Source organism: Lepisma saccharinum, chromosome 1 (assembly GCF_977018435.1).
Source record: "Lepisma saccharinum chromosome 1, izLepSacc3.1, whole genome shotgun sequence".
Classification (NCBI taxonomy): Eukaryota; Metazoa; Arthropoda; class Insecta; order Zygentoma; family Lepismatidae; genus Lepisma; species Lepisma saccharinum.
The window spans coordinates 106,187,877-106,203,351 of NC_139229.1; the positions used below are offsets into that span (position 1 = coordinate 106,187,877).

General features: G+C 37.6%; 1 protein-coding gene across 2 annotated transcripts in view; it reads right to left on the reverse strand.

Annotated features, from left to right (window-relative positions):
• Positions 1 to 15,475, reverse strand: part of Stim (stromal interaction molecule) — a 102,312-nt gene that overhangs the window by 84,715 nt on the left and 2,122 nt on the right. For both annotated transcript variants that reach the window (XM_083136013.1, XM_083136004.1), the window contains exon 2: positions 1,168 to 1,304. In XM_083136013.1, coding sequence (XP_082992139.1) covers positions 1,168 to 1,304 — 137 coding nt within the window. The remainder of the gene's footprint in view (positions 1 to 1,167; positions 1,305 to 15,475) is intronic.

The following is a 15,475-nucleotide window of genomic DNA, read 5'->3' on the forward strand; positions in this document are numbered from 1 at the left end:
CAGGGCCAACTCTTGCCCCCTAGCTATGGTTATAAACTTGATAAGACTAAGGAAAGCAGCAATTGCGAGCGAAGCGAGCAAGAAAATTTTACGAAAATAATTTTTATTTCCATAAAATGTGGATTTAAAAAGTTGTAATTTTTCACGTCTACGGAGAAAAATTCAAGTAAAATTCATGCATAATTCCCGGAGCGAATAATTCACGCATAATTCCCTGAATTCAAGGAATTACCGGTAAGTAGCCACCCTGAATTTGTTACCAAATAGTTACAAAAATATTGAGAGAAAGCACGATGTTTAAAAGTAAAGTGAAAAAATTATTGTTGGAGTGTGTAAGGGGTGATCCTTCCACGTAGTACAACCAATTGTCAACCTCACTTCCACTGCACTGGACTGTATTTTTCACAAGAACGAGGCTCTGGAGTTTGGCCCAATGGCCAGTATAATTCTGTGTGTTGTCCTGTTTATTGTCCTTATGTGCGCTGATTGCCCCTTTACAGCCTCAGCTTTTAATCAAAGTCAGAATGTTTTTAATATTTTAGTTGTACGACATTACAGTTATGCTATTTTAGTTATGGTAAGAGGCTGGACCCTGTATAACGTGACGGGTGCAAAATAGCTTAGTGCTGATGCACCCAAAATCTTAAATTCAAATTAAAAAATTATTGTTGGAATCTACATTATATTAAATTGAATAATTTTATAAAATAAATTTAGATTGCTATATTGGGCATGGTGTAATCAGCATCATGCTTCAGCTATCTTTACTTCCCCAGGTACCCACTGATTAGAGGCTGGGTGAGTCCCTGAGCAGCTTTAGGCAGGGACATATTTGTAAAAATTCCCCCCTGAGAATACCTATCCTTGGATTTGAAGCTGGGTTTCAGGATAATAAAATTACTAAAACCGAAACATATTAAAAATATCTATTACTGCCATGTGATTTGTATTTCTGGTGACATAACATTAAAGATAGGAACCAAACAAAAAAACTGAAGTTATATTTGCAACTTGCATTTACCCATTTTGAACACTGTTACAATGTTTCATTTTCATCACACTTTTCATACTGTTAGAAAGGATTTATATTTTCATTTTTTCCCCTAATGGTATTGCACTTGCACAAATTTCTTCTTGTATCAAAAGAACGAATAAAAAACTACGAACCTCGTCAGATTCTGAGAGATCGACATTTCCATTTGCATCATCGTCAAGCTGATGATGTAGGGCACGGATTGCTTCCAAGCCAGCTTTGTCACTTGAAGCTATTGATAAGCAGGCTGCATCATCTGCACAGGCATCCACTGAGAATGAAAAGATTCCTTGTTACAGTTTTAAGTAAGACAAGACATTTTTTTAATGATGCCAAAAACAAGCAATAGAATCAAAAGTATTCTTGGGCAGGTGCATCCTTCAGTCTGAAATCAACCACATGCACCCTTACCGAATATGGTTCATAATAGCACAAAGCTGCTTCCCATGTCATAGAATACACACTTTACTGAACTTTTCTGCACAACATGAGATGATCCTGTAACACAAATCATGCCCCAAACATGTTTAAAAAGAAATTGTGTTTAATTGACCTAGCACTTCACATTTCAGTCAAGTTGGAAATGCGAGAAAAATCATGGTAGCAATCTACACAGCCCTGGTCCAAAAATGAAACAGGTCATTCCAAGAATTCAAGCAAATTTGCCCCCTATCTCCTTCTCCTCAGGAAATAGAAATGGCAACTTAAATGTAGCAAAAAGCACTACAGAATTTAAGGGGGCATGTTGAAATATCTTCTTTGTCAGTACACCGGATTTGTAGTTAAAAGCTAGGGTTGAGCTAACGCCAATGTATCGGTATTGGAAAGTATCAGTTGGATTTTATTTACTGATACTCGCCAATACTTTTCCGACATTTTGATTGTTCACAGGTTATGCAAAAATGTCGTGCAACACTTTCGCCGTGTTCAATTATCCTGGAAGTTATGAAAAATTCAGTATCCATCGTATTTACACCAATATTGTGTCAAAAACTGTATTTTAATTACATAACGGTTATTGTAACATTTGGATGCAATTTTTTAATATTATAACCTTTAGCCACCTGATGGTCGAATTTCGACCGCCACATGTGAACCCCTTAATGCCAGATGGTCGATATTTCGACCAGCAGCACACGGCAGAAATTAACGTGCAATTTCTCAAGAACTACACATGATATTTCAGTTCTCTCTCTTTATCTTTAGTACACATACGAAGGTATGACATACTTGAAGTACAAAACAATACATCCATTGTTACTAGTCTTATCAAACGAAGTTTGAAAAAGTATTTTGTTTCCCCGTTTTACCACCATATTATTATGGGATAAATTTCTAAAAGTGGCTCTAACTTGTAAACTACTGCATTCTTTTGAAAAATATAAATTCTACAAGCAAGAATGAGTAAAAAAAAGCAACATTTCAAGCAATGTCCGAAAATTAAGGATTCATGGGTGATGCGGTGGCAAAGGCCGTATTGACGAAATTTGCCCCAACCACATGTTAGCACAAGGCAGCTGTTAATGCATGATTTCTTGAACTGTATTTCAGTTCATTCTTTTTTGATAATTTCTTTACATATAAAGGTATTATATAATTTAATTACAAAACAATACATCCATTGTTACTATTATTATCAAGCGCCGTTTGAAAAAGCCATTTTTTCCCTTTTGGTACAATGGGATAAATTGAAGATAAAAGGCTTTAACTGTTGCATCTTTTTGAACTATTTAAATTCTAAATGTAAGAATGAGTAAACTACACCTTTGGAAATTAAGGGTCCAGGAGGGAAGTGGGGGCAAATGTTCAAAGTTCTAAATTTTCCATAATTACGCAAAATTTCTGAACTCCACAATTTCTGTTCTTTTATCCAAGTTGCAGCACGTGCATTACATATCCTCATAGAGTGGTCTTTTCTCGTGCTTCTCTCGAAATTTGCTCAATCCAGCGTCCATAGGGCCGATTCTACCTAGTCTTACCATAAATACTGTCCCAAAGTTGTAAGTAAATAGACCCAAAATTGTGAGAGATATTGTAATATCAGAATAACATGAGGTGCATGGATGCATTATGAACCAAAATCACAAATAATTATTCGAAATGGCCACCTTTAGCACTGACACACTTCTGAAGTCTTCGTGGCCACTCATCAATGGAATTACGCAACACATCAAGTGGAAACTCCGCAGCTGCCTTCTGAAGAGACCGCTTTAAACTGTCAATATTGGGATGTCTCTTCTTGCAAGCCATCTTCTGAAGCTTGGACCACAATTTGTAGTCCAAAGGGTTTAAGTCTGGACTGGCAGAGGGCCAATCTGACGTGGAAATGAAGTCAGGAACATTTGCCTCCAACCACTGCTGGGTGGTGCGTGCTTTGTGTGCTGGGGCTGAGTCCTGCTGGAAGCTCCAGTTCTCTCCATGGAAGATGATGTCGGTAAGATTCTTGCATAGTTTCTCAAGCACTGTCTGCTGGTACACTTTGGCTGATGTTTTTACCCCTTGTTCACAGAAATGGAGCATGCCCTCGTAGCAAATGTTCCAGACTTCATTTCCACTTCAGATTGGCCTTCTGCAAGTCCGGACCTATACCCTTTGTACTACAAATTGTGGTCCAAGCTTCAGGAGATGGCTTGGAAGAAGAGACATCCCAATATTGAAAGTTTAAAGTGGTCGGTCTCTTCTGAAGGCAGTTGCTCATTTTCCAGTCGATGTGTTGCGTAATTCAATTGATGCGTGGCCACGAAGACTTCAGAAGTGTGTCAGTGCTAAAGGTGGCCATTTCGAATAATTATTTGTGATTTTGGTTCATAATGCATCCATGCACCTCATGTTATTCTGATATTACAATATCTCTCACCATTTTGTGTCTATTTACTTACAACTTTGGGACAGTATTTATGGTAAGACTAGGTAGAAGCGAAATTCCAGACATTGTCCCGAAGATAGCAACACTGCCGCTTTACATAAGGTTATTATTTTTTTACACAAGAAGGGTCAGTCTGATTTCAATGAAACTTTGCACGGTTGTAGGAATGTACCACCAATACATACTACATTTTTTCATTCACTTCGGTCTATTGAGGGGGCTACAGGGGTACTCTGCAGCAAGTATGAAAAGTGTGCGCTTGAAAATGCGCTGGTGTGAACGAGAATACAGGCACGCGAGGGTTCCAGCGCTAAAGGCTAAAGGAAAAAACTGGTAAATTGAAGCTTATAATTGAAATAGAATACTCATCCACCATTATAAATCAACATTTTGAACAACTTTTAATTGTTGAAATTATCAAACATCAGTATTGGTATCAGTAGGAATCAATAAGAATATCAGTATAGGTATTGGTTCAAAGTTGCATCAGCTCAGCCTTAAAATTACAAGTACAAGTACATTGTAACATTTAGCCCAACCATCAGCAAAAAGAAACTTCGCCTGAAGACAAGTGAAAAGTAGATGCAGAATATATAGTACGTAGGTAAAAAGATAGACAATAGATAATATCTAAATAAGTTGGAATTATTCAGCTCTATTCTTTATTTGTATTAAGGGAATGGGCACTGCTACTAAAAAAAAAAAAAACAGGCTGGACAAGAGAGTTTGAATTTCTCTCCATGTTGCAAGTGGAAGCAGTTCTTTAAGTTTATTATTATTAAGCTAGATATGATGTTTGAAAAATATGATAAATAAGTGTGTATTTCTTATGGGAAATCAACTTCAAGTTACGGCTAATCAAATGGGAGTTTCGACTTTTCCTACGACCAAGAAATTGTTTAACATGTCCTTTCTACATCCATGTTCTTTTCTACGCCATAAGATGTTTGATATTCCCAAGAAAAAATAAAATACTGCTCCCGTAAGACCAATGCATTTCTCCTTGCCTCCATGGCCGTAGGCAGGAAAAATTTTCGGGGGGGTTCATTCATAATTGTTCCCATGGGCGTCGCCAGAAATTTGAATAATATAAATAATGACAATAATTATACAATAATAATTAAAGTTTCATAATAATAAGACAATTTTATTCCAAAATAATAATAATTATTATTATTATTATGAGTGAATATCCAGCATAAAGGATTTTTTTTTGTTTTTTTTACGTTTCATACAGTGTGTACTGAAATGCCCAATTATTATACTTTGTTATTAAATTTTAAGAAACCTTCAAGAAAAAGCTCTAAAATTTAAATGGAAATTTTAGTCATAAAGTTTTTGTTGTTTGACCTTAAAACTTAATTTTTGGAATTTTGAAAAGTGTGGAACCATTTATTCTCTTTAAAAACTTAGCCTGGTGCATGGATTGTAACCTCAATCGTGAACATAATGTGCTACGAAACTGAAGATCGTAGGTTTGAACTCCTATGAACGGGGATTTTTGACTTTATCGGACAGGGAATTTAAAAGTTGGAAATGGAATATTAGGACAATCATAATGGAATATTTAGTCTATTTTCCTTGTGACGCAGGAACAACACTGGAAAGAGAACAGCAGAAGTGAAAATGGAGGGGTCGCGGGTAGGCTGCGATTCCGAGAATAAATCCTGTTTCACTCAACTTTCAGAATTCCAAATGTATGAACATTCTAGCTCGCTCGTTTCAACATTGTCTCCTTGTATTTTTGTAATGCTTCAAAAAAAAATTGAAGAGTTACAGATTTTGGTTTCTGAACTTCCATTAATCCAACATGTCAGATGTTTCGGGGGGGGTTTGAACCCTAGAAACCCCCCCTCTAAATACGGCCATGCTTGCCTCCTACGCCATCCTGGCAGTGTTGCCAAACCTGATGTGCATAAAAGAACTAAAATTCATCTAAAATGGAGCTAAAGTTGACTTTCAAGGACCAAGATTTACGAAGGCTGGATAAATTGCCTTCTAGGGTAATTTTACGTGTCAAAGTGGGGCGAGGCACTGCTATTACCGTTAACTTTAAAGTGATGGCAATTTATTCTGTGTTTACTGTCTAGATGTGGCGGCATCACCCATCTCAATAATACACCGGTCGTGTGAAATTGAAAATAAAGGATTCCCAGATAACAATATTGTGTCATGTTCACATCAACCACAGCGCTATAAAAAAAATGGCTGGAGATGGAAGAGGGAGTGTGACGATTCAGCCAATATAACAATATCACGTCACGTGCAAAATGTATACCCATGGCAAAAGTTGGTCTCTGTGGGCAAGAGCCAGTGATAGCATCATAGTGTTGTAGAGGGGGGGGGGGGCAGCCGCCCCAGTTTACAGCCAAACAAGTGCAAGAAAGAGCCAGATCTGGCTCCAAAAGAGCTAAGTTGGCCAGAATGCTCTGCAGTTGATGCGGAGGAAGGACCTCGCAAAAACCCTTCCTACATGCCCTTAAAATACTCACATAACTATTTCTGTATGTATAGAGGGCAAAATTGAAACATATACATATATTAAGACCACAGTTCACTACTTAAAACTAAACTCCGTGGCACAACAGGCCTCTAAGGACCAGGGCCTGCCAGAGCGGCTTTTCATTGGGTGACGTGTTGTCAACGCATTGGATCCAATTGCCACTGTATTCTGGCTTTCATGGCAGGAGCCCGCTACTTCTTCCTTCTTTCCAAGTAGTTTCCCAATTGTCCTCACGATACTGGGCCAACACCGAAATTTTGGGGGTACCCACCAGGAATCGAACCCAGGATCGAAGGTGAGAGCACTAATCACTTGGCTACGTGGGAGCCCCGTTCACTACTTAAGCAGCTCTCAATTGTCTTAACCATTAGAAGAATGGGTCCATGCAGGTTCCTGAAACTACGATCACTCACATCAAATGTATGGATGCTGAACATCTGGCCAGCTTGTCACCTGAGCACAATGTTACTCACAATCTCACCTCATTCCAGCTTGGGCACAGTCCATTGACTTTTTGCCTTCATTTAATTGCCAGAGTGCACCAGCACTAAACTACAATATTAAATATCTGGCAGCCTGGAACCAAAAGTGCGTAATGGCAAAAAAAAAAAAAAAAAATACCAACATGATTCTAAACTTTTGTAAGCTGATTGTCTTCATCTAAAGTGCCAGTTGTGTAAATGCTTCTTGGTGAGGAAGGACGATGAATTGTGAAGTCAGCATGGTGAATAAATGAAAAGCTTCCAAACCATGACCTAAAATATCTTGCAAGGACATTTAAAGTCTGAAGCTTAGCATTTCCTTTCAGGGACAAATTACCATGCACACTTTCTTTGTGGAGAAAGTAACTGACTTTCCAGTGCTGAGTGCTGTAAACAGGTGAATTAATCATTCATAAAGGAAAAACAATCACATGGCCACTTGAATTTGCTGTGCAGAATCCAAGTCAACTTTCTGCACTGCTTCAGAACAATAGTAAATAAAAGTGAGAAATATATATAAATATTTGTATGGCTAAGGAGGGTGGAGTGACATTATGTATTTTTTCTTCTGCAATTTGAATGAAAATGGGGAAAACACGTCATGAGTAGAAGAATGTGATATCTTTCCTCAGACAGAGTAAATGTATAAAGTTCAACTGCAAGCACTTATACACAAAACACTCCTTATCAATATGTCTCTTTCTTTCTAGATTCATTTGAAGGTGTTCTCAATTGTGTAACTGATTTCTGTTTTCTTATCAGTTTGCATACTTGTTACCAAGCATTGTTTTTGCACATACGTGAATGATGTGATGGTATGCTCCTCTTCAGATAGCCCACATCTGTGGCAGAGTGGTTAGCACAGCATGCTACGATGCTAGGGGTCCTAGCTTCAAATCCCAGCCTGGGCATAGATGTTCTTTAAGAGTCCATTCACCTCCCACATCATCACAATTAGCCAATAGTGGAAGAAAAGCCTAATTCAATCAATAAAATACTGTTCAGGTAAAGTGTCACATACTTCAACTGCCCATCCTTATAAAATGTGCCACTTTATGTGAACAGGAGTGCACATATTCCATCTACAATTTGAGTTCTAAAAATACAAATGTGATGATTTAGGTTTTGGCCTGGCAAACCAAAGCATAATTTAATCTATAAACAGAATTATATTTACAGTCAACTGTTCTATCGTGACCATGACACTAAAATGTATAATGTATGGAAAAGAAACCTGGGGTTTCACTGTGTGATTGATTGATTGATTTGGTGTTTTAAATCCACTTTATGCACAATAAGGCTAATAGGGACTGGACCTAAAGTTTGAAGTTTTAACCCTTGATTACAAGGCGACGATGCTACCACTGTGCTATCAGGGAGGCATGTTTCACTGTGTGGATATTTATGTTGGGTATACAAGTAGAGTTGGAAGTGGTCGGAAAAAAAAGCTATTTTGAAAAAAACAACAGAATATTTTCTTTTTTACGTGATTTTTTCCCCAAAGTGTTTCAAATTAATGGAAATACATTACTTAGGTGCATTTTTTCTTGTTCCACAGCTTTTATTTCTCTCTCTACTGTAAAAAAACACTCATATCTAAATTTAAAGGACAACTTTAAACATGGAATTTATAACTAGACACAAGCAGTAGTTACAAAAATGCTGGCTTGTTTGAATGGATGGTTTTTCTTCAAGTGTTAACTTCATATTTCAGTAGGCTTATTAAATATATCTAAGTAGTATATAAACAGTCACATACCAAGAGTACTTTTATTTAATTTTGTAAATAGAATGTAATGTATAATATCATTTTCAATGTTTGAATTTGGCATATGAACATACACAGAGCAAAAAACGAAGATGAAGAAGAAGAAGGAAAGAAAATATTGCTACATCTTTTAACACATTTATCAAATGTACCCTCAATGATACAGTATTTTCTTTAACTATATCTAACATAGAAAATCTAGTATCAAAACCCTTTAAATTTGTATTTAACATTTGCATTTGGCTATAAAGTGCATCATGTATAATTTGATTTCTATGGCAGGTAAATCTGGTCACGGGGCAAGTCTTGATGTATTTTGGCCACCTAGTGTGGTTGTCAACAGTTGTGAGACCACAGCACGGTGAATTCATTTTTTAAAAGTTGATGCCAAGCTAAAAAAAATTACCACTTTCTAATTTTTAAAACTTTATACAATATGCACCCTTGAAATTAAATAAATAAATAAATTATGGCATATGCCTAGGCTTGTTGACAAATATAAAATCGGATTTAAAATAGTTGGTAACCAATCTGATGAACCCACGTGACCTGGTACTGGGCCACACCATGGCAGTTGAGAAATACTGTCCTAGTGCATGGTGACAGACAAACAAATAGATTGGCTACAATTGCAAAAATAATTCATTAAAAAAATCTGGCTTTCTCTCAGTAATATTTTGTTAGTTTTAAGTTCACTTTATGCTCAGATATGCAAATTGGGATTGGGCCTAGAGCTCAGAATGGGAGTTGAGCCACTGTGTCTCCATTGGGGATTGAACCTGGAACCCCTTGATTACAAGGTGACGACATTATTTTATGCCATAAATTTATGCTCATTCTTTTATATATATCCAGCCATTTTCCAACAACAGTACTCACAATTATAAGTTACTTTGGGATCTAAATCTCCATTGTAGTAGCATAATGATTATAAGTATTAAATGTGGTATATACACATGTGCTTCTGCATACATACAGGGTGGTCCATATTGATGGGACACATTTTATTTTGTTTTTCAGACAGCATGCATATTCTAACACTTTTCACATGCATGGTAATTGGAAGCCTCAATTTAGGAGTTTATATTAATTCAATTTTCATTTAATTGTTCTAATGAATTATGGTGCAGTGGACTCCTGTTGAAATTGCTTGATGTGGAAGCTTCATCATTACAGCACAAAGGCGGTTCAGAAAACATTTCAAGAAGTGATAAACACCATCTCAGAAGGTAATCCTGCATGCTGTGAAAAATATCCATGAGACAACTAATGCCGACAAGAAATCTTCACCTGGGCAATATCGAATATCTTGTAGTGTAGAGAACATTTAACGCCTATCGAAAGTCGAGCAATATTCCGAACATAGCAGTTACTGCTGAGCGCTACAACGTCATGTTAATCATGTTTTTCGTTCTCCAAATGAGGCAGCTCAGTCTTACACAAATGGGGATGCAACAAGATGGTGTCACTAGTCATTTACAGTTAATACCAATGAGAACCCTTCGAGACCATTTCTCCAGTCACCTCATTTCCAGATTCAGCAATATGAGTTGGCCATCCAGATCACCAGATGTAGCCCCACAGGACTACTTCCTGTAGGGTTACCTAAAGGAAATGATGTACACCACAAGACCCGAAACAACTGCTGAACTCATGGGAATCACCTGGTGGAAGATAGAGGCCATTCAGGCCGATTTGCTGAGCCACAGTATGACTTCGAGAGCCCAAGTATGTTCTCCTCAGGGTGATGCGCATTTACGGGATGTTATATTCAAACATTGAACAGTGCTGTAAACTCCTCTATCCTGGTTATGTATTACACATAGCGTATAATAAATGTGCTCGCTCCAGCCCCAAGTTGTTTCATTATGATTTCATCATGCTACAAATGCAATTCTTACATGGTTCGATTTCGATTTACTTCTGTTAACACATACTGCGAAGTTTTAGTGATTACTTAAGATTTTGTTCAACATATGTTTTCATGGTTAGGTTAGGCAGGTCAAGTTTGGTTCTCTTAGGCAAGCCACACCAGATATGACACGATGAGTTACTTTGCTTCGGACAAAACAAAACAAATATGTATTATTGTTAGCAGTGTTCTTTTCTGGAAAGAAAGTTTTTGGTACTCTACAAATTGATTTGTTGTTGTTATTTGTTATTGAGTTTATCATAAGAACTGCTCTAAATGATCATGCATACATGTGATTTGTATTATTATTGCATCCAAAGTAAATGTATAAACACAAGATCTATCACATCTGTCATTTCAGGAAATTAGGTTCTCATTTGCATCTTAAAGAAATAGCACTCACTGCAATATATTATTTTTCTCTAAGTTTCTGGTACGTCCACCAACAGGGGACAAATTTTGTACAAGCACTTTCATTTATCCCTTTCATCTATTCTTTACAAGGATTAATGTAACAAAGAATGGACTTTTTATGGTGCATTAAATACATAAAATGGATGTCCAATTCGCAGAAGGAACAGAGTCTTGCCAGAATGTACAATTTATGGTATGTTTTGTACAAGATGATAATAATAAGCCTATTTTTTTCTCGTAACATAATTGTAATGTAATTCAAATCCTGTGCCACTTCATTCCAGAGCACATCAATTTTGTCCATATTATGGTGCTCAGTTGATGAATAATCATACAGCGGGTGTCTCGCTTGCACAAGAACGATTAGCTTCTCCATCATGCTCTATTTTTAACCTTGATCACACTGTCAAACTTAAATTTATATGTGCTGTTAAACGATACAGTAATGAGTCATATGCAGGTGGTGCGCTGAGAAGAAAGGATTCGTACATGTACACAGCATTTTGTCGCATTGTGCTTCTGGGAGACCAAATTCCCGGGACCTTCAGTGTTTTGCTGCAAACTGTTGCAACATGACTTGAGTCAAATGTTTCATCCGATGCGCGGCAGCTTATAAGACCTAAACGTTAATGTTCCCCAAGTCGGTTTGCAACAAAAATGACTTGTCGCATCGGATCCGGTGTGCAGCTGGCCTTAGCATTAAAATAAAGGCCCTAAATGCATTCTACTAAGGTTCTGATTTACTTCTACGTTCATTCCCACTAGTCTACGATACTTACAGTTGCTTGTCAATGGAAAATACAATGTCCGTGAGAAGCGCGCATGCTTGCGTAAGGTAATTTTTAAGTTGTTTTATAACTTCTTTCGAAATCCAAACAGTGCTCATTACTTTAAGGAAGGTTCAAATTCCGTGTGACAATGATTGCCAAAATTCTACGATAATTAGTCTTCCTGCTAGGAGAATTTGAAAAAAAATCATAAAACAATCAAAACTGTTACCCTCGTTCCATTACTAGAAATGTGTCCCATCGATATGGACCACCCTGTATTATGAATAGTAAAGATTTAAATTGTCCTCAAATATGTGAGCATTTAATATTAACATTCGCTTAATTTTTTGTGACATCAACGTCGCAAACATGTGAAAGTTAATTTTATGCTCAGACAGTCTAATCAGGATTGAGCCTACAGTTTTAAAATGGAAGTTGAATCTTTATGCAATATGTCTCCATGTCTCCACTGAGGATCAAACCTGGTGCCCATTGATTACAAGACAGGTGTTACCACTATGCCATTGGATAGGCACATACATAAACTCATGTGTGGTAAAAACAAATTAGTAACTACAGGGTATCCAGAAAGTCACTCAACTGAGATTTTGATTGTACGTAACAAAAAAAACATCCATTCAAAAAAGATAGCTTTTTGCAACTCTATATACAAGTGAACATTAGTTATTGCATTTACCACTTTATAATATAATGCATGGTTTAGGAAGGACAGGGTATCAAAATGAAGGCAAGATCATGATTTTGTAATCATGACAACTAGCAGCCAATTTAGAGGTTTTAAGCTGAAATTCATATGTCAACTCATAGTAAAAGAAAGTCCCTGTCCCTATCAGCATGGATGTCAGCAGGAATTTCTTCAGGGAAGGCCAATCAAGGTATTTTTTTCCGGAGCGGGGGCAAACTAGGCTCGTTTTTCCCCTTAATATGTTGTCTCCTCAAAAAAACATTGCTATTCTTTGAAATTCCTTACAATAATTACAATATATAACTATGACGAGGGCTCGAAAAATCCCAGTCGCCATGGCGACAGAAAATTTCCCCCTGGTGACTGTGATGTTTTGCTGTAATATTGCTGTACTTTCATTAGCCATTGATATTTTTTCCCTGGCGGCTGATTTTCAGAGCTGGAGATTGGCTCCGAAGAAGATTCTTCGAGCACTGATTATGATTGAAATGAAATTATATGTATGAAATATATAATTTCTGTTTGACTTTCATTTTCCAATCTTCCGAAAGGTCCGTGCCTATCATTAACAAGGATGGACCTGCCATGCTGACGCTCTGACAGTCATAAAATCATTTCATAAATATTTGATAGCAGCTATTAAAGAAATAGCCTCACACACCATGGATGCCCGCAGAGGGGGATCCTGGGGCCACTTGCCTACCTCTGAGATATCAGAAAAAATCTTCACATTATTTAAATTTTGGAATTGTAACGTGAAAACATGGACGAGGGGTGTCATGAATGCATATGCAATTCATCCTAGTTCTAGAGGTGCTTTGTGAGATATCAGACCACCTTACTCCCAGCTTAAACACTGCTGCCCCCTGGAGAAAAAATACTGTGGGCAGCCTTGTCACACACAAAAGTAGCTGAAGGCGAAAGCAAAGGATTGCTTTATGTTCAGAGATATTGACCCATTTTAAGTTGATTGTTATAGTTAACAAGACTTTATAGTCATCACAGATTGACCTGCTATCGGCAATGAATAACCTGCTTTCGGCTGACACATGGTACGATTGATGGACTTGGTGTTTTAAGTCTACTTTGTGCACAGTAAGGCTAATTGGGACTGGACCTACAGTTGAAAGTGGGATCCGAACCCCTAAGTGTCTCCACCGGGTATCGAAACTGGGACCCCTGGATTACATGGTAATGATGCTACAACTGCGCCATTGTGGAAGCCCAACACATGGCATGAAACCAGATCCACAAACACTGTCGAAATATGTAATGACTTGGATATAGAAATTCCTTGTCAAAAGAAAAAATTGTCTCACCGACTAGATGATAAGCAACAAAATTTAATTCCAGTTTAAATCAAAAGAGGAAGAATTCAAAAGTACAAACACTGCTCCTTCGTTGACTGTAACAGGAAACTGTAAATGTGGTAAATGTAGTAAGCAGGCTAATCTAATGAAAATGATCTCAGGCATATTTCTCCTCAGTTCATTGTGCCCGAGATTTAGATGCGAAAGTCGTCTCAGCTCCAAATTGACTTCCATGGGAAGTTGCTCAAGTGGTTGAGTGATTCTGATACAAATTCAACTGCAACACACACAATTTTTTTAAAAGTGCTGAAGATGTTTTGTGTTTTTGCTGTAACAAATTGTTGGTGCAAAAGAGTGTTCTCTAAGATGCTGCATGTAAAAACTAAATTGTGAGCAGGTGTGTGTCAATAACATACGAGGGCCACTATTTATATTTTGAGTCTTGGCAACACTGATTGAAGTTAGGCGCGATTTGACGTTTGCACGGAATCGTCTGGCATTATTGACCATAACGTACTTCAAATGTTTTGTCAATAGCATCATTTGTGTTGTTATGTTGTCTTGGAGATGGCGCGACAACAATAAAATGGAATTAACTCGTGAACATTTTCGTGCGATGATTATTTACGATTTTCGACGTGGATTATCAAGACAAGAGTGCATCGATCAACTTACTTCCACATTTGGCGATGAAGCCCCATCCTTTGCCACTGTGAAACGCTGGTATAACGAATTTAATCGTGGCCGCCATTTGCTCACCGACGAGATTCGCGAAGGTCATCCAAAATCAGTTGTTGTTCAAGAAAACATTGATGCTGTGCAACACCTAATACTGCAAGATTGTCATGTGACATACTGTGAGATTGAGGCAACCATAGGCATTAGTTCCACCAGCATATATAAAATATTACATGATCATTTAGCTGTGAGAAAGGTATGTTCTCATTGGATCCCACAAAATTTGACAAAAACTCAAAAAGACACTCACGTCGATTGGTGCAAACAAATGCTCAATAAATACAATCGTGGTGATTCAAAAGACGTATATAACATTGTAACAGGTGACGAATCATGGATATATGCATATGAGGCAGAACGTAAACAGCAGTTGACTGTATGGGTGTTTCAAGATGAACCCAATACAACAAAAGCTGTTCGCGCTCGAAGCACATCGAAACAAATGGTCGCCTGTTTTTTCGGGAAAACTGGTCATGTGGCAACTGTGCCTTTAGAGGAACGTAGAACGGTCAACTCTGAATGGTACACAACAATTTGTTTGCCAGAGGTCTTCGGTCAAATACGGAAAACAAACAAACGCCGTCGGATCATTCTTCATCAAGACAATGCCAGCTGTCACACATCTCGTCTAACAACCGACTTTATGAACAGTCAAAAAATCGAATTGATGGGTCATCCGCCCGCTGTACAGTCCTGATTTGGCACCCAATGACTTCTTCTTGTTCCCGAATGTCAAGAATAAATTGCGTGGACAACGATTTTCGTCGGCGGAAGATGCCGTTGATGCGTTCAAAAACCATATTATGGAGGTGTCTCAAGAAGATTGGAAAAACTGCTTTGACAAATGGTACAAACGAATGCAAAAGTGTATTGACCATAAAGGAGAATACTTCGAAAAACAATAAAGCAGTTTTCAATGCCAAATTCCTGTTTTTTTCATTGTTAGGCTCAAAATATAAATAGTGACCCTTGT